The sequence below is a fragment of the Ictalurus punctatus genome, chromosome 18 (assembly GCF_001660625.3).
Source record: "Ictalurus punctatus breed USDA103 chromosome 18, Coco_2.0, whole genome shotgun sequence".
Classification (NCBI taxonomy): domain Eukaryota; kingdom Metazoa; phylum Chordata; class Actinopteri; order Siluriformes; family Ictaluridae; genus Ictalurus; species Ictalurus punctatus.
The window spans coordinates 15,137,352-15,164,181 of NC_030433.2; the positions used below are offsets into that span (position 1 = coordinate 15,137,352).

General features: G+C 37.4%; 1 protein-coding gene and 2 non-coding genes across 7 annotated transcripts; 2 read left to right on the forward strand and 1 right to left on the reverse strand.

Annotated features, from left to right (window-relative positions):
* On the forward strand, positions 1–25,661 carry st6gal1 (ST6 beta-galactosamide alpha-2,6-sialyltranferase 1). 5 transcript variants are annotated; one of them, XM_017493358.3, is made up of 9 exons: positions 6,423–6,944; positions 8,594–8,662; positions 16,198–16,404; positions 16,556–16,924; positions 18,360–18,624; positions 20,037–20,134; positions 20,218–20,319; positions 20,777–20,951; positions 21,426–25,661. In XM_017493358.3, the coding sequence occupies exons 3-9, from the start codon at positions 16,213–16,215 to the stop codon at positions 21,722–21,724; spliced, it is 1,500 nt and encodes a 499-aa protein (XP_017348847.1). In that variant the 5' UTR covers positions 6,423–6,944; positions 8,594–8,662; positions 16,198–16,212; the 3' UTR covers positions 21,725–25,661. The 5 variants fall into 5 exon arrangements, with proteins under 5 accessions (XP_017348846.1, XP_017348847.1, XP_017348845.1 ...); XM_047161737.2 differs by lacking the exons at positions 6,423–6,944; positions 8,594–8,662 and adding an exon at positions 12,404–13,005 and having other exon boundaries at positions 21,426–21,718; positions 23,534–25,661; XM_017493357.2 differs by lacking the exons at positions 6,423–6,944; positions 8,594–8,662 and adding an exon at positions 1–86.
* trnaa-cgc (transfer RNA alanine (anticodon CGC)) lies at positions 1,052–1,123 on the forward strand. Its single transcript has one exon. It is a non-coding gene; the product is annotated as a tRNA-Ala (tRNA).
* Positions 1,590–1,662, reverse strand: trnav-uac (transfer RNA valine (anticodon UAC)). The gene has a single exon. It is a non-coding gene; the product is annotated as a tRNA-Val (tRNA).
* Positions 25,662–26,830: the final 1,169 nt, after the last annotated feature.

A 26,830-nucleotide genomic window follows, 5' to 3' on the forward strand; every position in this document is an offset into this window, starting at 1 on the left:
TAGAGACGGTCCCTTAATTTCCGCATATCCGCGAATATCGAACGTCCAACCAACTTTATTCCAGTCACTGTTATCTGCAACGATTTGTAAGTATTTACACATTTCACACATCTCTGTCATACTACAGTTATTTATCTCAGACTGGTATTTGAACACTATTTGCACATCTACATTTACTGTATGTACCTACTGTATTATATTTGTTTATCACATTATCTCAACCTATTGCACAATTCAGTTCCTCAATTCGTATTTATTGCACTTAACCTAATTGCCATTTGCTTCACTGGTATGAATCATTCTGTTTACCTTTACCTGAACACTGTTATCTTAACTTATCGCATCATAGCCTTATTTATTTCATCTAATTTATTTACTATTTGCACACCTGGTTGGATGCTAACTGCATTTCATTGCCTCTGTACTTGTACCCTGACAATGAGTTGAGTACAGGTTGAACCTAACCTAAAAAAATGTGAAAATTGGACAAAAAGTTGGATTTTTTTCGGTAAAACTTGCCTCAGGTGGTATCACTGTTTGCAGGACTAGCAGACCGATCAAATTAAAATGTAAAACGTTTTGGTTATCTAACACGAGACTATGCTATAATTTGGTGTCTCTAGTCAAAGAGAGGCACAACTAAGCTATCATTGTATGGGTTCCGCTGCTACAGTGCCATGCAAAGTACATTATCTTTCCTTATTCTCTGCTCATATCGTGTTCACTTAACTTATACATATTCACGAACTCATATAGACATTTACACGCCTTGTTTTCCTGCTCAGTATGAGAGAATGTTTCAGTTTTAACAGATTTACTGGTGAAAGGAGATTCAGTAAATAATATTTCCACTGTTTGTGAAAAGATCTGAAGGGTTCGGAAGCAAGTGGAAGCAAGAAAGCAAACTAATGGACTGAATCCAGTTAAATCGCAGTAATTGATTACTGGTGTTTTGGGTCCACCCCTCGTCTTCTGCGTTTATAATAGCCGTATGTAAAGTTATTTAAGACGTCTTTTAAAAGCTGCCGCCGTGAGACGGCGCTTGTCACGTGGGGATGTAGCTCAGTGGTAGAGCGCATGCTTCGCATGTATGAGGTCCCGGGTTCAATCCCCGGCATCTCCACATTTTTCTATTTACAGGCTCTCATAAAACCTTCGGGAAATCCATGCTGTGGGAATCTTGGGGACACAAATTTGATGACAGAATAAGTAACACAAATTAAACTGGTTATTTGTATTCCAGGTAGCCAGTTCTTTTTCATTTTCAGTGTCTTCGTCCTCGGCTAACTGGACTGGCTGCTCAGTGACACAATTTCTCTATAAAATTGAACTATATATTTGCCTTCGAAGAATTTCTAATCCACAAGGTTTATTTGCAAATCCACAAACGAGTGAACTAAATGCTATAACGTGGTGTACGATGGAACTTACTAAGAATTTGTAGGCTGTGTTCAGTTCATTTTAACTGCAGATACAGAGATATTTACTGGAACAGCGGGTGTAAATAGAAAATCCGTATAGTACACTGTCGAACTGCATCGATAACCTTTCCCAAAATACTATAATATATTTTCAGATCAAAACGCATTTGGTTCCACTGGGGCTCGAACCCAGGACCTTCTGCGTGTAAAGCAGACGTGATAACCGCTACACTATGGAACCAGTTGACAAAGACGGCCAGACAGAGTGCTTAAATACATACAAACATATCGTGATAACGTGACCGTGTTTATCTATGGATAGATTTTGACTGTCTGAATAGGCATACTATTCCCTGGGCCCAAAAAAATTAATCTGGATCAAAATGATTTGGTAATCCCAAGTTTTGCTATACAGGATCAGGTAAACCATATTATTTTTATGTTTACCTGATCCTGGTTTTGATTTGGTTCAAACCTACAGTATATGTTGTTCAAAAGTTTTTAGTAGGATTAGGATACACGTGATCAGGGACGTCGCTAGGCCTATTTTATATTCAGAATATTCATGACCCCCGCCACTTCTTACTTTGTTTTTTTATTAATTATACAGAGCATTATCACGGTTACAGTTCCACTGCTCACTCACACTTGTTGCAGACTCACACACAGGCAGCGAGCGCGTAGAATGACGCGGTCACGCGCCCCTACTGGTCTTAAAGGCAATTGCTCCCTCACAAGGGATCGCACCAAACCGTATCAAGCTTTCGATTACGCACGGTGTCATGTATACTCGGACATACAAATAAGTCTGTAGCTCGACAACACAGTAGCTCGATTATAACTGCCCAGTAAACGTAGTTGATGTAATTAACAAATACAGTATGGAGTAGTGTAGTGTTGATTGCCTTTTCATTCACTCACTCTCTCTCTAAATCAGGGGTGTCAAACGGGCCACATACTGCTTAATTAGATGTCAAGTTGGCCGGGCCAGTAAAATCGTAGCATAATTACTTGTAAATAACAATAAGTCCATGTTTTCCCCTTTGTTTTCGTGCAAAGAAGTACAAGTACGTTAGGAAAATCTTCATATTTAATGAAATATCCTTTTACAAAACATATCATGAACAACCTCAGATTTCTTAACACAAACATGTGCAATTTGCTTCTGATTATCATTTACATGTGTGCATTACAACTGGTCACAGTGTTTGTAAAAAAAATAAATAAATAAAAAAAATAAAAAATAAAAAAACTTTAAGTCACATGTATTTGGAACTGAAAAATATAGTATCGCACTTTAAAATTTATGGCATTGCATGAACAATAGGATTCCACCAAACCAAACTCTTTTGTAGTGAAGCTGTTGACTAACATTACACTGCACATTTTTAAACTACTACTACCGCAAGGATTCATTTTCACAGAACTGTGTTCTTTAAGTACATTCAGTGTCTGAAGCAGCATTTTAAAGGAGTTAGTCATGTCTAGACTACTTTGTTTTTGCTCCTGAAACTTGGCATCTTTTGGTCTGCACAAGTGCATCAATATCAGGCATCATGTCCTGAGTAGCAGCCAATGTTCATTCGGGACACACGAGTTCCGCAGCCTTCATCATGCAGAATTTTAATGATCTCACCGTCGGAATACGGATTTGATACTAATGCTATTTCATTAGCAACTAGGTAGCTGGCTTTTACAGCTGCTTCACTGACCTCTCGGCTCCGGGTCAAAATGGACTGTTGTTTCCTCAGACCCACCAGCAATTAATTTATCTTCTCAGCTTCCTTGCAAGCTGTCGTATTTTTCGCCATGATGAGTCTCATAGTGGCGCCGAATATCATATTCCTTGAGCACCGAAACTTGTTGCATACACACGAAGCACACAGGCGCATTACTACCATCTGCTGTCTGAGTCCCAGAATGGTGCCGCGTCTTGTACTCTGACTAAAACAATAATTTGGAAATAGCACTTTAAAAAATTCTAGTTCGTGTCTTTTATGCATTTTTTTCACTTTCAAAATTCATCCTGCGTGCCGGATTGAACCTCCTAGCAGGCCAGTTTTGGCCGTACGTCTGACACCCCTGCGTCTAAATAAACTCCAGAAAGTATTTTGGCTGCATAGTTCAACCATTTTTGCTTTTGGATGGATGGGGACAAAGTGGACTTTAATTTCTTTATTTTGATATTAGATCAGTCTCTAACACAAATTATTAGACCAAAAATAACCGTGTTTCTAATGATAATGGGTCTTTATTGGTCACATATACATTAGATCACAGTGAAATTCGTTTCTTCGCATACCCTAGCATGCCAGGAAGCTGCGGTCAGAGATGCTACAGCACCCCTGGAGCAGAAAGGGTTAAGGGCCTTGCTCAAGGGCCCAACAGTGGCAGCTTGGCAGTGCTGGGGCTTGAACCTCCACCCTTCCGATCAGTAACCCAGAACCTTAACCACCACTGCCCCGCTGTTCCTGTAGATTTTACACCCATTGCTATTCTAAAATAAAATAAATCTCTAGTGACATCCCTGCCTGTGATCCAAAAAAAATCAGGATTATCCTGATCACAGCAGATGTGAGCACAAGCAGTTTAGGTATGCAAAGCGCCTCTACCGATCTCCATTAAAGTGCTCATTTGCACATGTTGTTTTGCAATGAGCAGTGTTGAAGTGTGCCTGCACAAGTGTGTTTGCTGCAAGAAAAGGGGTGATCAGCCATGGTAGGAGTGGATAGGTACTGTCTCCTAATATTATGCCATCTGGTTGGTTGGTTTGGAGCTCTCTGTATAGAGCACCTTAACTCAGGATGCATGCATCATGGACAGACCCAGGCCACCTCACGACGCAGTTTGTGATGATGAGGCCAGCATCACCCAGAAGTTGGATGTTGATGCTGTGCCTCCCCATTCGACTGATGTACTCCCACTCCCTCTCATGAGCTGTTTGTATATGCACATGAGTGCAGTCAATAACCCCAATAATATTGGGCATGTTTCCTAAAAGAAAAAAACTTGTGCTTGGTCTGGGCAATCTGGTCATCTTTTGGAAATGAAACAAACTGACTGACAAGGCTGGCCAATGCGATTGACACAGCTTTCACCGCATCACTCACAGTTGATTTGTCCACTCCTATATTGTCACCAACAATTTGGTAGAAAGTCCCAGATACATAGAAGCGCAGAACCATGAAGACATGTTCTTCTACAGACAGAGCGTGACTCCTTCGGGTTCTGCGTTGAAGTTTTGGCCTGACAAGTTCTGCAATGTACTTAATATCAGCATTCCCAAAGCGAAACCAAGCATACAGTTCCTCAGTTGTATATTGCGCTAGTGGTTTTGTACGCTCAACGTACACTTTGAAAAAATCCTCTCCTACCAAACTGGTGGTGGCAGCGATGGACAATACTTGTCAAGTCAGTGCCTCTCTGTAAGTCCTCTCAGAAATACTGAATAAGATGGCTGTGTGATTAGTCTTTTCAAACCCACACCCAGTAAACATCAATTAGCAGATGTTCTTTGGCTTGTGTTCAGTTAACTCAATCATGCCAAAGGCCTATGAATTGTACATTCACTATACTAAAGAGGTGGAACTATGGACTCAAAACGACCTAATTTTACCATTGCAGAAACCCACACACTGCTGGAAGGTGTTAGGTCCCATTATGACTCAATAGCAGGAAGTTTTAATTCTGCTAAGGGTGGAGGTTGGAAATTGACTAACAAAAAGAAAAAAGACATTTGGGATGTAATCACCCAAAATGTGAATGCCATGGGCTGTGGCCAGAAGAGGACTACAGAGCAAGTGAAATTCAGATGGAAAAATCTAAAGACCAGGGCAACAAACGCTGAAGCAAAAAACACCCAAACAGGCACCAAGCCCTTTAGGAGAGGTGATTTCACAGATGTGGTTCTTGACATTATTGGAGATGGGAACTCGCAAGCTCTGCATGGGATTCAAGGTGTTGTAGGGGATGGTGAGTCCATGATTGTAGTGGAAAGCGATTCAGTTCCTTCTAATGCAAAAGAAGCATTTTTTTCTGCATCCCAGCCCTGTTATTGAGTTAGAATGTGGATCTTAACTGGCCAGTAATCATTGCCACAGGAGCTCAGAAAAGAGGCCAGAAGTGTTCTTTGCCAAACAAAGGTGATGATGCCTATAAGTCACTTGTTAAACAAGAAGATGAGTCAGATGAGTACCCAGTTTTTCAGAAGTAATCTGAATTCGGCTATCGGATTGGATCTAATCTTGAAAATGGGTTGTTCAAAAGAAAAGGTTTTCTGTCGGTATATAAGACGTGTTACTTCCGCATTCTCTGAATACAACAGATGTGTGGCAGCAAATCTTTCGTAATTTTCTTTATATTACGTCACTGACAATTGGCTATTCCTTGTGCCCAAGAAACTGAACTGTTATGTAGTACCACAGTTTATTTTTTTCATTTACTGTGTAAACAATTTTGCTATTCAGTTATATTTTTTGACACCACAGAAAATGGCTTGTGTCATATTCCCCTCTCGCGATTCCATACACTGGTATTTTTTGTTTTAAACACTGAGAGTTTTATTATAAGAGACTTAGGCTATTAGACACCCAGAGTTGCAAAACATCTGCATCCCTCTTGGTTTCTGGCTGGTTTTCTTTTGAAAACCTTGTCGAAAACACATGTATAAAATTCCCCTCCTTTACATCTGCCACAATCTCAAACAAAAAGTCCTTTGATTCCTTTTTATTTTTATTTGGTAGTTTGGCTACAAAACAAAATGTTCATTTCCCCATTTTTATTTTCATGGGTTACGACGTGGTGTGCAAATTACAGCAACTCAACATAACTCAACATACAACATAGTAGTATGTATGGCCAGAAAGCTTAACAGTTTTGACATTCATATTTTCATTCCAACGTAATGTGTATAACGGTTAATGAAACTGTCGACACGTTTGAGTTCGTGAGTCTCTTTTAAGGAACACACATGCGTGCACACACGCACGCACGCGCACGAACGCACATTCATAATAGTATAATTTCTTGGTTAGTTTGTTATTTGTATATAGGCTTATAATACTGTTTGGCATCCAAGATGATAGTCATCTAAAATGATAGTCTATATGTTTTACAGTTCCAGAATTTTGTACAGCATAAACCCCTAAAATCACTGCTTCAAGTAACCGCAAATGCAGAAAGACAGATTTCACACTACCGACCAGGATACGCAGCGGGCTGGGGATAAATAAACATGGCGGATCTGTACCATGCAGCACAGTAAAGGGGTTTAACCGACGAGATAACAACATCAGAGAAGACACAATGCAAAATCATGATGTTTGTTTGCTTTTTTTCTCCCGTGTGTGAGCATTCCGAGATGGAGCATGTTCTTTCCTTAGGCTATAAATGGATCTCTGTTCCAATATCACACCGTTTGGACTGCTCGATTCCTTTTTAAAACACTATTTATAAACAGGCTTATATTGGACGAAAATAGCTATTTAACAAAGAAAACGGCGTAAGAAGGCTATGGGATTCAAGGTAAGAATGCATTTTGTTTTTCTTTCGTGCATCAGCGCCCTAGATTAAATTAAACCGAGTCACGCGCTTCTGAGCGTTTCACATCCTTTTAATAAATAATGAAATCCAGTGGTGCATATTTAGCGTTCCAGTGTATAAATGCTGGCTTTAAGTGAAAACCGGACACGCACCTGACCACCTCAGTGGTGCCAATTCTGAAGATGGTTCACGGACAAATATTATAATCCCAGTAAAATGGTGTTAATACGCATGAAAGACTGAGTCGTTTATCTTCATGTGTCTGATTACCCTGCTGGGGAAAAACACAATAGAAACCATAAAATGAATTCTAATGGCTTCCACTACAAATACCGTTATAAACCATCAGTAAATATTAAAACCTTTGCTATTATTGGTCTTTAATGTTATGCACTAGACATAACATGACACCAATAGAAGGCAACAAATTACCAATATAGACCTACAGGGACCATTACAGTTTCCATTAAAAACCAATACGATTCCCATTATAACCATTAACACCATTATATAAAAGTGCTTTATAAATCTAAGGAATTATGATTACTACTACTACTACTACTACAAACCATCGGTAACCATTACTATTTTTGATCCTTAAGGGTATCCACTAGACATAACATGACACCAATAGAAGGCAACAAATTACCAATATAGACCTACAGGGACCATTACAGTTTCCATTAAAAACCAATACGATTCCCATTATAACCATTAACACCATTATATAAAAGTGCTTTATAAATCTAAGGAATTATGATTACTACTACTACTACTACTACAAACCATCGGTAACCATTACTATTTTTGATCCTTAAGGGTATCCACTAGACATAACATGCCACCAATAGAAGGCAACAAATTACCAATAGAGACCCACATGGACCATTGCAATTTCCATTAAAACCAATACAATTCCTATTATAACCATTAAAACCCTTACAAATTTTTTGAGATTTTCTAAACTGGCTGTCATTTATTTGGAATCACTTGCAAGGGTGTTCTTGTGAATGATTATCTGCTTAACCTTAATGTTATGTTCATTACTTAGCAATGGTTATTCTATTGAATATCAAATCATATATAATCTTCAAATCCTAGTTAAATCTCCATTATTCTGTGTATGAACAATGCTTATGTGGATAGACTGTGAAAAATACTGTTACATGCTTAGGGATCCACCTACTAACCTTTGTGCAAGTGTGCACACAGCTGAATGTGCTATTATTAGTGGTGGTTTCACATTACATTTCAGTTAATTTTATTCCACCTTGTTACTCCCAAATGAGCTGAACATCTTATGAGTAATATCAATGTGCTTTTATAAAAATACTTTTCAGGTTTGTTCGAGAACTTGGCAAAGAACTCCTATAACTCAATGAAACAAATTCATTCATTATTTTACTTTCTTTTTTTACTGGTGAGGGTTACAGCGGCAACAAGGCTGAGGAGGTCAGTCGAGACTTGTCTATCGCTGACTTCAGTTTCTAGGTCTTTTTGGAAGTTTCTGTCCCTAGCTTTGTTTCTCTAGCAAAACAGATGTACCAATTTGTCTATTTTAGGTTAAAAACTGATTCTGTTTTATGCCTGAACTGAAACCCAACACTGATCTGATGCTGACATCTTTACAGGAACCAAGCCTTAGTGTTTGTTCATGAACCATGTGATGGTGCCCAACATTTACATAACCAGAATTTCAGGTCGGTGCATCCAGTTACTTTTTCTTCCAGTAGTCTTTCACCCTTAAGATGTCACATGGGTCATACTTGGCACAACTGACTTGTGCTGTGTGTTTACTGGCATGATGAACCATACATGATTGCAAAGCAAAATGGAAAATGTTGATAGCAAAAGAGCTGTGTTTCTAGTGACCACTTCACATACATTATTTCATGCAGGCTACATCCTGCAGATTTAGATGGGATGACGCACAGTGAGTTGCAAAATATTTTCATTTGATTACACCCGAATGTGGGACAGCAGTGGGTTGGACTATGTAACCATTTTGGAGGGATGAAGCAAACAGAAGACAGAAAAGAGTCAGTATATAAGTTTGCACCTATATGTATGCATGTATGAACATGTATGCTTACTAAACTTAGAAAATGAGGGCACAACTGAAAATGCTCATATTTTTTCTAGTTATTGTTCACGTACAATTATATTTACAATTACGTTAATTTTGCAGCTAGAATAACCAAATAAATTATAACAAAAATCTGGCTTGTCTAACTTGATCACAACATTATAATGAGAACAGTAAGATCAGAATTACATGCACAGGACAAAAAAAACCCTCTTTAAAAACAAGCTTCTTTTGAAAACAGGTCTGCATGCATACTTCCTTTTTTTACTGGCAAACTGCAGCTGCAAATAATAGTTGAAAGCTTGTGCTGCTAGTTTATTGTGCATTTTATTGTTATTGCCATGCAGGATCATTTCACAAATGGCATTTTTTATTGTACTTCATGACACATATGGCGCATATGTGTGTAGGTTGTTTTAGGGATATGCACAGGAAGGCTTAATGTTGTAAATGTTGTTTTTAACATTTAACATGAGGCATTGTTGTTTTTAACATATTAAGGAAATTAGTTTACTTCTCATCACAGTATAATCAACAGAAGTGAGGCTCATGAAATCAATAACAATAACATCCAATATATACGGTATAATTTATGAAAGTATAACTTTTATAAGAGTTTTCTGAAGCAATAATTGTTTTTGTTTTTTTATAGCATCAAAGCAAGGAAGATAAAGCAAAAGATAAAAGCAGAACTACACAGCCCGAACACAGATGTAGAGAACTGATACAGTTTTAAACAGGAGTTCAGCAAATTATGCTGAACTTCATCATGGAAACCCCAGCTAAACGTGTCTGGTTTAGTTTTGTTATGACTCAGTGCTGTTTACTTGCCAGTAACTACAAGGGATCATTTAGATTTGTGAAATTTATTAAGGACTTGATGCAAACAAAGGAGTGTGATGAAGTGGGGCGTAACACATGATATGCATCATCTGGTTGAATGAATATATGAAGCACTGTTGCATTTTGGATGATTAATCTGCTCAAGACATATAATGCCATTCAGACATTTTTTTTGGAAATAATTCCAGTGACAAAGTGCTGAGTATTTAGATATTCTCAGCTTTAATTTATTTAAGATATTGAGCCCAATTTTTGTGCAGGTGTAAGAGAGAAATTAAATGGTATAAGGCTAATGGGTGTAAATAAAAAAAAATTAGGGTTAAAGTAGGTGGAGTGGTGCAACGGAGGATGTATGATATATTAAAGTACTTTATCTAAAGCATTTGTTAAAGCAACCTTGTTGACTTCACACAATGGTTAAATTACTTTTTCACAATTTTTTATGACCCAGGTTTGTGGATATAAATATAATGATCACGTTTACAGTACTTGCAAATTGAAGGCACAATTGACATTTTTCAGTTTTCCTAATTGTTCAGTTTTTTCTACACGGACATTTACAGTTGTGTTCATTTGGCAAAAACAACAAAGTGTACCCAAAAACTCTCTTGTCTAGCACCGATCACAACATGCAGGATAATGTATACCTAAAATTACAGTGCCCTCCACTAATATTGGCACCCTTGTAAATATGAGCAAAGAACGCTGTGAAAAATAAATTTTTTGTTTTTTTATTTAGTCAAATTTATTTACTTTGTTTAACCTTTTGACCTTTTTGTTTAAAACTTTCACATTCAAAATTCACAAAGATACTCTGCTCTTATGGAACAGGCGGCAAATGATTTTTAAAGTGTCACATAAGAATGAACTTGCATTTTAAATTTTTGAAACACATACTTTCAGTCATCCTGTCGTGTGTATGTTTGGCCTCCTTTTACGTCGTCAGCATTTTCATCCAAGCTCATTTAAAATGGGAATTGTACGTCTCTTCCGACTTGAGAACTACAGTCACATAATTCTTTTTTACACAGAATCCGAGCCAGTGTCACAGGCCATTATTATTTCAGCTTCACTTGGACATTGAGTGTAGTTTGGCCTCCTCCTCTGTTTTGCAGAAAGCCTGCATTTGACACATGGTTCAGGATCACAAAACATTTTCTGTGTGCGATGATCATACCTGAGCCATGCAAATTCTTGAATCCAAGAAGTCTTGAAATGCCTTTCTGCACTTTTACTTGGATGTTAATTGATTGACACGGAAGGATGATCCTCTGTGTCTCTGTCGTTTTCTATCTCTCTCGTGCTGGCACAACTGGAGCCTGATTTTTTTATTCGGTGTGTTGGTGCTCAACAGAGATGAGGATTGTTCTGATATTTTTCATTTTAACATGTCTTTCTGACATGGAAAGCTGATCCTCACTTTCCCCATGCGTTTTTGTTGGCGTTCTACATGAATTAGATTTTTAAAAAAAAAATAATTTATTTAAAAATATAAAAATTTTCATGCACAGCGTTTCATTTTATTATGTCAACACAACAAATTTGATAGGCTACTCCTCACAGAACACGCAATTAAAAAGACATTCCATACACATTTTAAAGTCCTAATGTTTAAATTTATATTGTCGCCAGTGGCGACCTCAGCAAAAAAATATAATTCGCAAATTAGTTTTTTTGGTTTAATTAATTTGCGACCGTTTTAGGCATAGTCTGGAACCCTGCAAAAGTTTAATTCCTTTGGTTTTAAATGAAAAAAATTGTAATCCTGTTAGGATTCCCTTTTTTTATTATTTATTTATTTATTTATTTAGACCTGTAATCTGATTACTTTGTCTTTTTGATGTAACTGCAATGGATTACTTGTAATGGTAACTGTCTTTTTTTTTGTATCCTGATTACATCACTCTGTTACATGTATTCCATTACTCCTCAAGCCTGTTAACGATCCATCGATTATGGATCAATGTATCAATCAAATAACCAACGTGCTGATGTATCGATGCAATGCGTAAACATCAATGCTTGTATAATTTTAAGAAGGACCATAGTCAGAGTGGCGCGTACCCAGGTCCTTACCATGGAGATATAAACAAACCAAACCAGGTAGCTGCCAAAAAAGCATATTACTTACTGAAATGCTTCATATTTGTTTAAAAGCAAACCAACATTTTTGTTCATGTTATAGTTGGACTTTTTGTACCAGAAAACTACTCGGTATGTAATTTGTTATTTATCTTTATAGTCTTGTCGAAACATATCAGTAATAACTAGAATGGGGTAGTAAACTGAACTGAACTTATCCAAGTTCTTCCACCATGAAAAAATGGGCTGGTCTTGGGCATTAAACTCCCGAGCTGAAAATGGTTCCCACTCTGGCCTGGAGATGGACCTTTATTTAGGACACTAATTCCAGCCAGTTCCAGGACATGATGTCCGTCAAAGTTTAAGTTCATCATGGGTCTTTATTTGCACTGAAATATGTAGTATTTCATAGTGGATAACAAAATTGATATAATCCTTATTCTACATTGTTTGTATATTTGGTATATGGTGAATGGTCTGCACTTACATAGCACTTTTTATCCAAACTGTGTCTCATTCACCCATTCACACACGCACACCAATGGTAGAAGAGCTGCCATGCAAGGCGTTAACTTGCCATCGGGAGCAATTTGGGGTTCAGTGTCTTGCCCAAGGACACTTTAGCATGTGGAGTCATGTGGGCCGGGAATCAAACTGCCAACCCTACAATCAGTGGACAACCCGCTCTACCACCTGAACCATACCCGTCTTTATTTAGATGCAAATTTGGGGGTTTTTTTCCTGGTAGTGTAGATAAGCATCTGAAAAGTGTGATACTTTTTCCATGTGAGTCCTATGCTTTGTCCAATCAGCAGCGAGCATATGGTGTTCAATACAGGCCTACCCTTTCTGTTTTGATTTAAATGTTAATGTGTTTCTCATTTTGCTGTTTTGTTTTCACATTCATTGATGTGTTGCTGAATTTGCTGTCATGTTAATCTTTTGTTAATGTTTTTTGTCTACCCAGGCTTTTGTCACCATTTTCTCCCCTCCTTTGCCTGTTTACAGTACCTGTATCTGTTTGCATTGACTGTATGTACACTCACCATCCACTTTATTAGAAACACCTGCACATTCATGCAACTATCTAATCAGCCAATCATGTGGCAGTAGTGTGGTGCAAAAAAAATCATGCTGATACAGGTCAAGAGCTTAAGTTAAAGTTCACATCAATCATCAGAATGAGGGGAAAATGTGATCTCAGTGATTTTGATTGTGGCAAGATTGTTGGTGCCAGACTGGGGCTGGTTAGATTTTATTATTATTTTTTTTATATAATTGCTGATGTCCTGGTATTTTTGAGCACAACTGTAAGAAAAAATTTGGATTTCTGCTGAGGCACACAGATGGTAGAGTCTTAATTTGGCACCAATAGAATGAATCTCTGGACCAACCTGTCTTGTGTCAACAATCCATGCTGGTGGAGGTTGAGGCACACTTTGGGCCTGTTAATACCAATCAATCATCGCTTGAATGCCACAGTTTATTTGAGTATTGTTTCTGAGCATGTGCATCCCTTCCTGGCTACAATTTACCATATTCTAATGGCTTCATGCAACATGTCACAAAGCAAAAGTCATATCAAACAGGTTTCATGAACATCACAATGAGTTGAGTCTTCTTCAGAGGTCTTCCCAGTGAATGAATCTGAATCAAACAGAGCACCTTCGGGATGTGGTAGAATGGGAGATTCAAAGCTGAAAGTTCACCTAAAAAATCTACAAGTATTGCATGGTGCAATCTAGTCAAACTGGAGCAGAAACTAAAAGGAATGTTTCCAACATTCTTGTGGAGTCCATGCCATGAAGGGGTTCACTGAAGTTACATAAAAGTATGGCTTGATGGGGCTCAAGTACAAAACTGTCTTGCCAAAATGTAGTAAGTGATGGGAAGTTTTGAACGAATCTTTAATATGACTCTGAAACAATGTGTTGTGTCAGAGATTGATTCGTTCGTTTTGTGTTGACCACGCATGCGCTGCAACATCCTCATAGGTTCTGTACAGGAAACAGAAATTATTAATTCACCTCTTGAGTCTTTGGGTTCGAGTCATTCATTCATCACGTCACAGCCCCACTGCATTCAGCCTATGAATGACTCGGAGGTGAGGTGAACTAACAGACTGCATAGCCTGAAGATCCAGCTAAGCAATTATTTAATCATTTCTGTTTCTCATAATTTGGCCTTGGCTGCATTAGCCTATAGTTTATTTTTTATTCCAAATGTCATCAACATTTGCATAAGTACTAGATGTGTTGGGGGAATTTAACATGTAACATTTTAATTCTGTTCTGCTGAAATGAGATTCTATTTTGCTGAACGAGATTCAAAGATCCGAGTCAGTAAAATGATCCGGACTTCCCATCACTAGTGTGAACGGCTGAAAGACTTAAATACTGGCTCTCTTCTTCTCAGTGATGAGTGGGTGTCAGAAAGTTGTGCAGTGCCACCTTGTGCACCGGAGTATTTCTGTTTTTCAGTAAGCATCATCTACTGCCAGGGAGTGAATCTGCACTTTCATTCAGCGCAATGCTCGCATTTAACGCCTGGGTGTGAATACAAAAAAACTGTGTGGAAAAACGGACTGTTTAACACACTGCGAAAAATGTCCCGGTGTGAACAGGCCCTTACTGTGAACCATATACTCAAGTACTGTAACAAGAGTACATGTAGTTTGTTACTTTCCAACCCTAGTCATATCTTACAAAGAACAGGCCTAGAAAATTATGGAGGGCCATATGTTCTACATGTTATACCATAATCTTACAGCTCAGTGTTCTAAGTACTACTCGTCTAACTTTCTCTGACTCTCTTCAGAGTGTATATCTGTGTCTAGCTGCCAAGATCCTGTAATGCAAATTCTCCCACTCTTTCCAGCTCCGAATGCTTCGAAGTTCATGTTAAATAAATATTTATAGACTTAACCTTGCTGTTCTCATGGCAACCAAGTGTTGCCATCTGTTGATCATTCTTTCTGATTCATGCATCATGATTAGAGTCTTAGTTTCACTGTAATGCTGTATTGTCGTTTTCTGCTCCTCACCCAACCACATGATTCAAGTCTTTGTCTGCACGCTTAAACGTGATACTCACACAATTTATACAAAAACATTCTCCTGTAGTAGAGGCAGTAACACTACCCTTTGCACTTGCACTTAGATTTCTTTTCTGCTGTCACATCTGTCTCCTGTTGGTTACTTATGGTTAGAGTTCCCCTCTGTGAATTCTTAACCCTGTCATCTTATTTGCTGTAAAGTTATTAGGAAATTATTTTTTCTTAAAAAATAAATAAATGATTAGAGTGAATATAGCGTACCTTTTAAAACCCATTTAGGACAAAGTTTTTCAGCTTCAGTCCAGGGAGCCCTCTGGCACTGAGAGGTTTGAAGCTTCCTTAAAACATGACTGAACAGCTTGATAATTAGATAATCAGTTAGAGCAAATACAGTATATTTACTTTCACAAGTAAGGCATGCATATTTTTTGGTACAAAATATATATATCCTTGAGAGCACAACTCTCTGACCAATGGGAACAATTTATAAAGGTTAGTATTTTTTCCCCCCTCAGACTGAAGACACCTGTTCCAGGGTGTCAGTCTACATGAATGGTCAGAGCAGTTCAATTGGTTTAAGGCACAAACTGAATTATCTGAAAAGATATATCTGTGTTAAATCTGCACCTGATCTCATCTTACAAATAATCAAACATGTAAGTCAAGTATGTTCTAGCTTGTAGCACATTTCTCGCTGCTTGCAGCTTTGTGGAATGAGAATGCACTGAATGTCTTTTTAAACAGTGGCTCTAAAATGTCATTATAGGGTGTACAGTTTGATATTCTCAGAATATTTTGAACAAAATTTGAATGAAGAAAACCGAAGTGACTGAGTCATAGATAATGCAAAATAATGTGCATTTTTGTCTGTATAAAAAAAAAAAGTAAAAAAACAAACAGAGGTTATAAACAGAGGTTACAAACAGAGCTTTAATATTATAACAAAAGGCATTACAGGTTCATCATATCTTAAAAATTAATAAGTTAATGGACCTAATTTCACACTGGGCAAGTCACAACGGTGTCTTAAAATAAGTCTTTTTTTAATATCCACCTTTTTTTTCTTTTTCTTTTGATAGTTCACTCCCTTCATGCTGTCCTGAAATGTAACACCCAAAACGTTTGTCCTAGATATAAATTCACTTGATGATTATCTGTGTCTTTCCTAGGTCCCAGGTGCTGCAATGGATCGAGTTAGCCTGCTTTGGCGGTTGAGGCGTCGAGCCCGTCGTGGAGTTTTTTGCATGGCCCTATTTTGCATGACCATGGCTGTACTGTATACACTGTGTGCTGAAAACAGTGTACCTGTCACTGATGCCATCTTTGGGGTGAGGGCAAGGACTAGGGCACAGCCAAGGGCGCACACTATTGTAAAGGTGTGTATTTACTCACCTTTTATCACCAGGGGAAGTATTTACTTCCCTTGTATGTTCCAAAGTACACACTCACAGTTTAAATTTAAGAGCCGCTACACAAAAGAACAGCAAAACGCAACTTAAATAAGTTTTATTCATCCATTAATTACAGGTGCTTCGGGGAGCGGGTGGATCAAAACCGATGTATGTGGACCCTCAAAAGCTCCCGGGTGTTATTCCTGGAGATCCTCAAAAGCCTATCCCTGTCCTCTCATCTTTAAACTACTCAATGGAGGCAAGTCAAAAGGAGCAGCACCCTGTGAGCAAAGAAAGGGAACGACATGGGCTTCTTGCTTGGCTATTGGGCAGACCACTGAGTCATGCGCTTGAGACCGTTATAGGGGGCCGAAGAAAAGACCCAGCCGGCCATAAAGTGGAAGATTTCTTTGTCGCCAAGGGGAAGGGTGGAATGATATGGAATGATGAGATGTCCAGTAGCATGCTGGACAAAAGGCTGAAGAAGGTGGTGCAGAACTATCAGGTGAGAGGTTAATGAGTTTTTGCTGGAATATCTCCAACTTTAGGCCAATATGAAGAACAATTTCATGAGAATTTTATCTGGCAAGAGAATTATTTGAAAGAAAACTCGCATGCATGATTCAGATGAGGGAATTGCCATAGATAATTTAAAAAGGAGTGCCAGAAGTTACTGGAAATCAGTTGCTGAACAGAATCAGCAGGCACTCAGTTTCGTTATTATACTGTATATATTGCATTGTAACTGCTTTAATCACTGACTTCAGAATGATTTGTCGTTTTTGTCAAGAACTATTTGACTAAGAATTACAGTGTCAGATGAGGTTCTACTCTGGTAAAATGGATTTTGAAGAAAAGAGCTTTTATCTTTGGTTTTGAATGTTAACACCCCTATGTTAACACCATCATTAAGTAATGATAATTCAAGTTGAATATTAACTGGTATCAAAAACCTTTTAAAAAAATTTAACCTGGGTGCTTGATTGGTAATCATTTCCAGCAGACCACACACTTCTGCGAGGAATTATCACAATAATACCTGTATGATGATACCCATCTGTTAGACTGTGAGAGAATGTTTCACAAAATCCTCATGACTTCTCCAGTTAATCTGAGCATAGCACATGTGTGTATATTATGACTGGACATCAGCCTTTAAAGGAAAAGCAATACTACTGAAAAAACTATTTTATTCAGTGAATTCAGAATTGCACTTAGAAAATCAGTCTGTCTGTTTACAAATAAATCGGACTAAGAAATGTTTGGTTAACATGCATAAATCTTGCATACAGTACATTGCAGACCACAGATACGCCTTCATGGCAAAGGTATTCCCTCATGGCAGTGGCCTCTTTTAGCAGGATAATGCACCCAAATTCCTCAGATCTCAATCCAAAAGAGCATCTTTGGGATGTGCTGGACAAACTAGTATGATCCATGGAGGCCCGACCTCGCAACTTACAGGACTTAAAGGATCTGCTGCCAATGTCTTGGTATCAGATACCACAGTACACCTACAGAGGTCTTGTGGAGGCCATGCCTCGATGGGTCAGAGTTGATTTGGCAGCACAGGTGGTTTTAAAGTTATGGCTGATTGGTGTAATTATACATGTATAGATGGTGGGCAAAGGTTTGCAGACTTTTTATTAATAAAAAACATACACTTTAATGTGGACTGGTACAAAATAATGAAAATTATCATTATAACAATAATTTCCCTGAAACATGTATTATGATTAAGATTATCCTCAATAATCCATTCATCCATTTAACTGTTTAATCAAGAGATTACACAGTTGCATAACGTGTACCACTGACTTGATTTCACTCTTTGGATGAAGTGAATGTTACCTAAACACAAGACCTAAATTCATTTGAAACATTATCTTTGTGCCTGAGCTTTCCCTTTATTTTTGTAATAATTGCCTTCTCTCTTTTAGGCAATGAATAAATATGGCGTGAATCTCTCCAGATCAGAAGGCGGAAAAAGACGGGTAAAACTGAGTGGCCCAGAGCTCTTGTGCCAACTCAAAGAGTTGGTGAAAATCACCACATTAACACCAGAGATGGAGCCATTTACTAAATTTCCCTGGGCCTCCCAGCTGCCTGCACGACCCCTGACCTCTGCACTTGGTCCATTTAAAACATGTGCTGTTGTGTCGTCTGCAGGTTCTCTGCGGAACTCTGGACTAGGGAAAGAGATTGGTGTGTATGATTTTCATCTTAATTAAGAGAACAGTTTCCTTTAAAAAAATTATTTACACTTAAAATGAAACTTTCCACTTAACTCAAACATAATCGATCATGTTGAAATTCATGACATGTTCAAGACATGTTTGGTGTCTGAATTTTTTTTTTTACAGGAGCTATGTAGCTAATTAATTACTATTTCTGTTACATTTTTAAAAAATAAAAGAACAATATGTTATCCATTTATAGTCCACAAATCATGTTAGTTCCTGTTCTTATAAGCAGCTGTAAACAGTCGTTCTTTCACCAGCCTCTCTTAACCTAACATTATTATATATTTAAATGTTTAGACGATTTAAAGAATTGTTAAATATTTTTAGGGGACCAAGCACCGAAGGTTAGTAGACACTATTTGAATTATCTTCGTCTTCTTCATCTTCTTCTTATTATTATTTTGTACTGGTGTCTATGGCAGTTGATAAAATGCTGTGTACAGTGGTAAAGGGACGGTATCAGCTAGCTACACAGCAGTTTTGTTGTACATCATTCAAGCACTCTAGTGCAACCAATCGGGCAATTTGGACATATTCTTACAATAATAACTCCACAAAGCAACTTTGTAGAAACATGATTCCACATTCATCTGATTTCTTTAAGTCATGCCATATTCATGATGCCATGATGCTAATTTCTTCCATAATTCATTTTTTTTTTGCCTCTTCTACAAATTTTGTCCAATCATCATGAAGATTGGATTGTAGCATTGTAAGACAATCCAAAACAAAACTTGATTCTCAGACTTTTGATATGTGGGACGTTTCGTCCATAACGTGTAAATGAAGTCGCAGAACATGAAATGAGGGCATATCTTAGCAACACTGTTACATACTGACATCAAACTTGTCACGTATGTTTATCAACATCTATTTCTAACACACAAGCTTTGACTTTGGTTTGATTTTTTTTACATTCAAATTTTGGACATCTCTTTGAGAACAAGTGATGGTACAAATGGCTTTGGATCTTCCTCCATTAATAAGGGCTGGGGACAGATAGTGCTTGGTCTTGTTAATCGCTGCTTGCAGCTATTTTTTTCTTTTATTATTATTATTTCCATAACCACAAATGTGTGTTGTCTGTCTAAATATTAAAGGAACTGTGTTGATGATTTAAAAAAAATAATAAAACAAACAACAACAAAAAACTACAGCACAGTAACTCCAGAATTGGATGAAATCCAAAGTAGCATTTAATCATGCATAAAGTAAAAAAAATTGTGCAACAATTTCATTCAATTAGACGTCTTCCCACATCTTCAATATTAAGATATCAGCACATTATTTCATTTTGCTTAATTTGTGACAAACAGGACAATAAACATCACCACAGGTTTAATCCATCTTATTTAATGCTTTGTTTGTTTCCAGATGCCCATGATGCAGTAGTACGATTCAATGCTGCACCCACTGTGGGCTTTGAGAAAGATGTGGGCTCTAAAACTACAGTGCGCCTGATCAATTCACAGGTATTTTTAAAGTTTCAATAGGGGAAAAATATCCAATGATTGTGTAACATAGTTACTTTGTGTAACAAAGTATTCACTTTAAGGTGATGGCATCAGAAGATCACCACTTCCTGTCCAGTTCTTTATACAGCAGTGGAACATTAGTGGCCTGGGATCCTGCCCCTTTCTCCTCAGACCTATCTGAGGTAAGCATGTTCATTCCATCTCATCTGTCTGCCATTAATGGCCTGGCAGAGTATCACCGGGGGAGAAACCCAGCATCTGGTGATATCGGTCCAGTCATTGACTGCAATGTATATGCAACCAGGAATTAAAGATTGCATTTCATGTATGATTGTTAGTTTGCCTGAGCTTGTACTAGGATCTCTGTTGGGTTAAGGGAAAAAATTGGAATTAATCAGTAATGTTTGTAATGTAAACATCACTGAAAATTCAGCGCTAGAAATTTATGTGAAATAACCCTAGATTTATTCTACAAGCCATGGATAACAACTATACAGAAATTACAACCATATAATTACAGCTGCTCACAGAGAGAACAGCAATTTCTAAGGTGAAAAAATGAATGCTGTTGTGACAACCTGTATGAATACTAGGAGGAGTAATGTAGGTGACTTAAGTTTCCTCTCTTTGTTTTTTAAGTGGTACAACAATACAGATTATCCAATATTTAAACAATATCAGCGGTACAGACGGCTGCACCCACAACAGCTGTTTTATATTCTACATCCCAGCATGGAATGGCAGCTATGGAAGCAGCTACAAGATAACATGGCTGAGCCTATTCAGAAGAACCCGCCTTCCTCAGGCCTACTAGGTATGCAGTGTTCAGTGTTACACTTACAGTACTGACGACAAGAGAGAAAAAAAAACTTGTTTACTGGTTATTCTTTAGGTACATTCCTTAAAATAACAAGTGTTAAAGCCCTTAATTACATACTTGTTTTAGACACCGAAAAATCATACATTTTTGTTACAAGTTTGAAAAGTATAGTCAAACCTACAGACTTTTACAGTATGCCAATACTACCATTATAACCTCCAGATTTATATTGTAAAATGTCGATCTGGGTATTAATTCACACAAGTCCCTACTTTTTTCTTTAATTCAGAAAAATTAATTACATTAATGTAATGTTACTGAAGTACATTAAATTAATTGAAAATTTCTTCAATACATGGGCATAAATGTTTGCTCATCCAAAACATTAACAAAACACAATACAGTACAATTATATTCACTTTTATACACAATCACCATTTCTGTAAAAACGACCCCTTTCCCCCTCAGGGACAGTACTGATGATGTCACTATGCGACGTGGTCCATGTCTATGAGTTCTTGCCGTCACGGCGCAAAACCGAGCTCTGCCACTACTATCAGAACTTCAGAGACGCAGCCTGCACCATGGGTGCGTACCACCCTCTGCTTTATGAGAAGAACCTGGTGAAGAGGATGAACCAGGGTTTTGAGAAAGACATCTATAATCGTGGCAGGGTGACGCTGCCTGGATTTAACACCTTTGACTGTACACAGATTTCCAACTCTTCAACTTCTTCAAAGGCGTACATGAAAGACTTAAAGGTTTAAGTAATAAATTAAATGCATAAATAAAATGTTATTATTATTATTATAATTATCATAACTTAGCATTCAGAATGTGACTGTATTATTTATTGCATGACAATGTATGATTACTGCAGTTTATTTGGAAAAACAAAGCTGGTGTGCAGGAAGCTGGCTCCCTCCCCATAAGCTGTACATGTATTTATTTACAGGCTATTTGTTAATGAGTGCTTGAACACTTAAAGAACATTTATTTGCCATCATCAGTCGAGAGAAGGGAATTTTGAGGGACACATATAACACATGGATAACATGTACTCTGCTTTTTAGCTGAATAGTTAGGACTGGCCAGATTATTAGTTAAATCTACCAATTACAACAGACACATTTTGTGCCTATATTACAGACTGTAGCTCATTTGATGCTATGCATAATTTGTCAGCCCCAATCGCTCAATGAATAGAGATCACCATAGGACCAGCACTGACCTGATATTATTTTGGGTGGTTGGCCATTGTTTTTTTTAGCACAACATTGACACTGACAAATCATTCTGTCTGGTGTAGGTATGAGTGTGTAATTTATTTTATTTTATTTTTTACACCCTTTAAAGTGATCCTATAGTGATGCCTTTCACATGGCGTAAAGTAAGATATCATGAAATACACAAAATAGTAGCAAGACGGAACATATAAACTTATTTATTATTTATTTATTACTCCAATTGGTGTCCACTTTGGTGCATGTGTTCAGAGGGAATTATGTTGGTCAAAAAGGGAATAATTAAGCTTATACTCAAAGATCTTCACAAAATGGGTGAACAATTTGGTTTTCAATCAAATTGCCATTCAGTATATAATTTTTAATTATTTGATTGCAAACAATAATGATGAGAAAATGTACAGTACATTAATTTCATTTTCAATCAGTCAGCCATGCAGTATTTCCTCTATATGGCCAAAGATTTGTGGGCACCTGACCATCATACCCATATGTGGTTCTCTCCCTGTATAGAATATCTTTGTACACAGTAATAGTACAGTTTCCCTTCACTGGAACTAAGGTGCCCAAACATGTTGCAGCATGACAGTGTATACAATGGTCCATGGAGACATTCCTTGTGAAGGTTGGAGAGCCCTGATCACAATCTCACTGAACACCTTTGGGATGAACTAAAACCTGGATGTTGGCCATATGTCGTATTTTTGCAGGTTAATACTGAAGTTCATTATTACAAATAAAATGTTGATGTTCTGTGTGATTTTCTGTTAAATAATTTTTCCCCACCATTATTGTTATTTTTCAAAAATCACACAAAGGTCATCATTATTGTTTGCCACCAGATACTAATAGTAAGTATTTAATTGCCATTTGAATGAAAAAAGGGTGGTCTCTGACTTTTGTACAGTATGTAATTTGACTGCAAATAAGAATGTGCAAGTCATTACAAATTCAGAGAGCATTGATGTCCACTTTCGATAAGAGCCTGTTAATCTAAACAGAGCGACTTTTAAAAATCATTATTATTTCTTAATATGCATGCAGTCTTCTATGATGTCTCTTTAAAAGGCCAGAGTCAATGCAAGGTTTCAATGTATATATGCATTTGTTTATTTCACTGTGAGGCTTTATACCAACAGAAATACTGTTCAACCTCATTCTATACAGAATGTTCCTGCATGTGTAGCTTAAATTGCACTGCACCCTAACTTTGATAAACTTGTTTCATTCTTTATGGCATTCTTGCAAAAAGATGTTTACTGACAGTGCATGAAAGTTTGGAGTTTGGTTTTGTTGCCACAAAAAAGACTTGTTCTCATTTGTGATTCACAGTAAGCCTGATTTCTGGGTATTGGCTTATTCATGAGATCACATTGAGCATCATCTGCATTCTCTTGAACCTTCTCCAGATGTGTCGGAGGAGTCTAGCATGAAAACTACACTGCAAGATCAATGTAAAAGAGACCTATGCACATTTCATTCCCACTTAAGAAAATTACAACCATATATTTATGTGTATTAAGTATATTTTCTTATGTATTTTTAGAATTAGACCTGTTATTTTTCTCTCTGTACAATGCTAAGTTATTTAAATATTCTCAGCAGACACAGTAGACATTCAAATGCCAAAGCTGTTATGCATGTGACTCAGTTCCTATGGGCCCTTGGATGTGATGTTGAGAAGAAGAAAAAAACAGCATGTACACCAGAAGTAAAACTGTAAATGAGTTTTATAGATGTTTTGTTGTTTTTTCATGTCACTTTTTATTCCTTTTGTTAACTTACAATTGTGATTGTGTGAAGTATCTAGACAAAATAAGCTTCATTGTCCACTGATTGCACAATCTTCTCTTTGTCCTCTGAACTCAGATGATCAAAAGAAAACAAGATTCTTTGAGAAGATAAAAAACAAATCTATGACTACATTATATAAATATTCTATACATCTTGATTGTATTGCTAATTCTGCTTGCATTTTCAGATGCAGTACATGTAGTAGTGCATAACAGCAGTTTACATTTGTATTTAAAAAATGGCTAAACTGACACAGTAGCGTATGAAGATATTCTTACCCACCTACTAAAAGCACACATTGATTCTGTGCACATTTTCTTTTGATCTAAATCACAGTAATATAATCACTGTATAGACCAGTGTTAAAAAACACTGCCAGTTCCATCTCTGCCACTAAGGCCATTTTAGGCATCCATCCATCCATTTTAATCTCACTGTCTCATCCAGACAAATTTGCCTTTAGTATCTGTTTCACAATCAGCTTGTGAAATGGTTTGTTTTTCACCTTGGTTGTGATAACCAAGAAAAGTACAATTAAACCTCTTAAAATTCCAAGCTTTCTGTACTCTCGTAGTGCATTTATTTATTTATTTATTTATTTATTTATATTTATTTTTGGCCACAGTTTCCATTAAGCATGACAATTTGCCACATGTCACTGTAGTACTACTGTGTATGTATGAATTAAATATAAAATATGTGTGCTTTAGTGTTTGCAGACTTTGAAATGTTATCTTTAAGAAAGTCAATTGTACGCATGGACTTCACTGTTTATCATCTGAATTTTTGGGGGAGGGTTTTTTTTTTTTTTTAACATAAAACACAACATGAATTCCATCACTATCACCATATGGAATTTTCATGCACTGAGCTCATCAGCCCTTGAATTAAAAGGTTTAAACACTGACTTCCACAAACAAATTTAACAACAAACAAATTTAACATCATCATCCTAAAGGAGACATGGTGCAAAACTGACAGTCACTCAGTGTACCCAAAGCTATAAGGAAATTCTAGTACCCTTTCAAAAGCTGAGCACAGTACACCAGGGCCAAGGCTCAGGGGGTCAGATACAAATCACACCTGCACAGAGTAATAGACGCTTTTAAAACAGGAAAATAACACATTTGTCTAAAAATGAGAAAAAATACATACTGTCTTCACAGGAGGATGTATTCTTTAGTACCATATACATACCTGTTCCATACAGTCTCTGTACTGCTCTGAGGACATGTTTGTAGAGTTAGGGACAGAAAACATCAGGACAAAATGATAAAAAACACCAGTTCTAAATTTAAATTGGTCATTTTACAACTATTCCATTTGGTTCTGAGTATAGGTTTCTACCATGAAATCTGGAATCAAGCTCTGTTAACCCCAATCTATAAAACTGGAGATAATGTATAGCATCATAAACTCAAGATTTTTTAAATCCTTATTGAGCACAATGTCTTGACTAGAAGTCCGATGGGATCTGACTGGAAATTACAAACTGTTATTAAATATGCACTTGTTTTATTGCCTATTAAAAAGGCTTTTGACTCCAACATTGTTTAAACATTTCAATCCTGTAATGCTTAACTGAGTTCATCCTTACTTTCCTCTGCATAGCAAGCACAGTAAACAGAAAAGCTGTACAAAGAAACATTAAATTTATGGTCCTCTTGTCTGTCTTTTGTGTCATTTGTTCTTTGATTAGACAGTGTGTGCTCAATCTATCAATTTTAAATTTCTCCTCCAAACACATTTTAGGAGAAAAATGATGATAGAGTAAATAATCCACTTCGTTCACTTTCATTACACCCCCGACTGAGTCTGTAACACAGCTGCTGCTGATGTATTACTAAAGCACAACTGAAACGGGCTAAAATACACTATGGCCAAAAGTATGTGGACACCTGACCATCACATCCATATGTGCCCAGGCCAAAACCATGGGCATTAACACAAAGTTTGCTGTTATAATAACCTCCACTGTTGTGGGAAGGCTTTCCAGGGGATCCTCCAGCCCTGCTGCCCCTGATGCTCATACTGAACATTCTTTCAACAGACACGGTACTGTTTGACTATAGAGTATATACAGAGGTGACTATAGGGACTGCCAGGGCCCCAAGCAGGACAATGCAAGGGGCCCTCTGTGTTTACATTATGCTTCACTACAATAAGAGCTAACGTTCTGAAAGTATTAGCTTTATATTCTGCATGCTAAATGTTGTGCTTTATCATGCTTCCAATTTAAAGAAAGCATCATTACATAACATGGGCTACAACATAACACATTTGGTAACACTTTCATATAAGCGATGTAGCAAACATTCACACCAGCATTATGGGTGGCTGTGGCTCAGGTGGAAGAGCACCTAGCTGTTGTACACTAATCGTAGAGCTGGTGGTTCGATTCCTAGCCCACGTGACTCCATATACTGAAGTGTCCTTGGGGAAGACACTGAACCTGAAGTTGCTGCTGATCACAAGTTAGCACCTTGCGTGGCAGCTCTAAACTCAGCTCTCCTAAACTCTAAGGAAGGTGTTCATTCTAGTAAACAAGCTAAGTGTGAAACAGGGCTCCCTTCAGTAACTGTTTGTTTGGGGAACGGTCTGTGCATCGCTCCAGTAATCCCAACATAGTTTTATCTGTTTTTATTAATGACTAAATGAACAAATTAACTTGCATGAAACTGTAAGGAGCAGTACACAATCACATCTAGGCTTCCTTGGTATAATGGTTTGCATTTGCAAATCAGCTGTGTATTCATTGTAACCCATCTACTCTCTATTTGTCCTTAATGCAGTAAATACTCCTCCTATGGAAAGAATATCTCTCATGTCAATCCA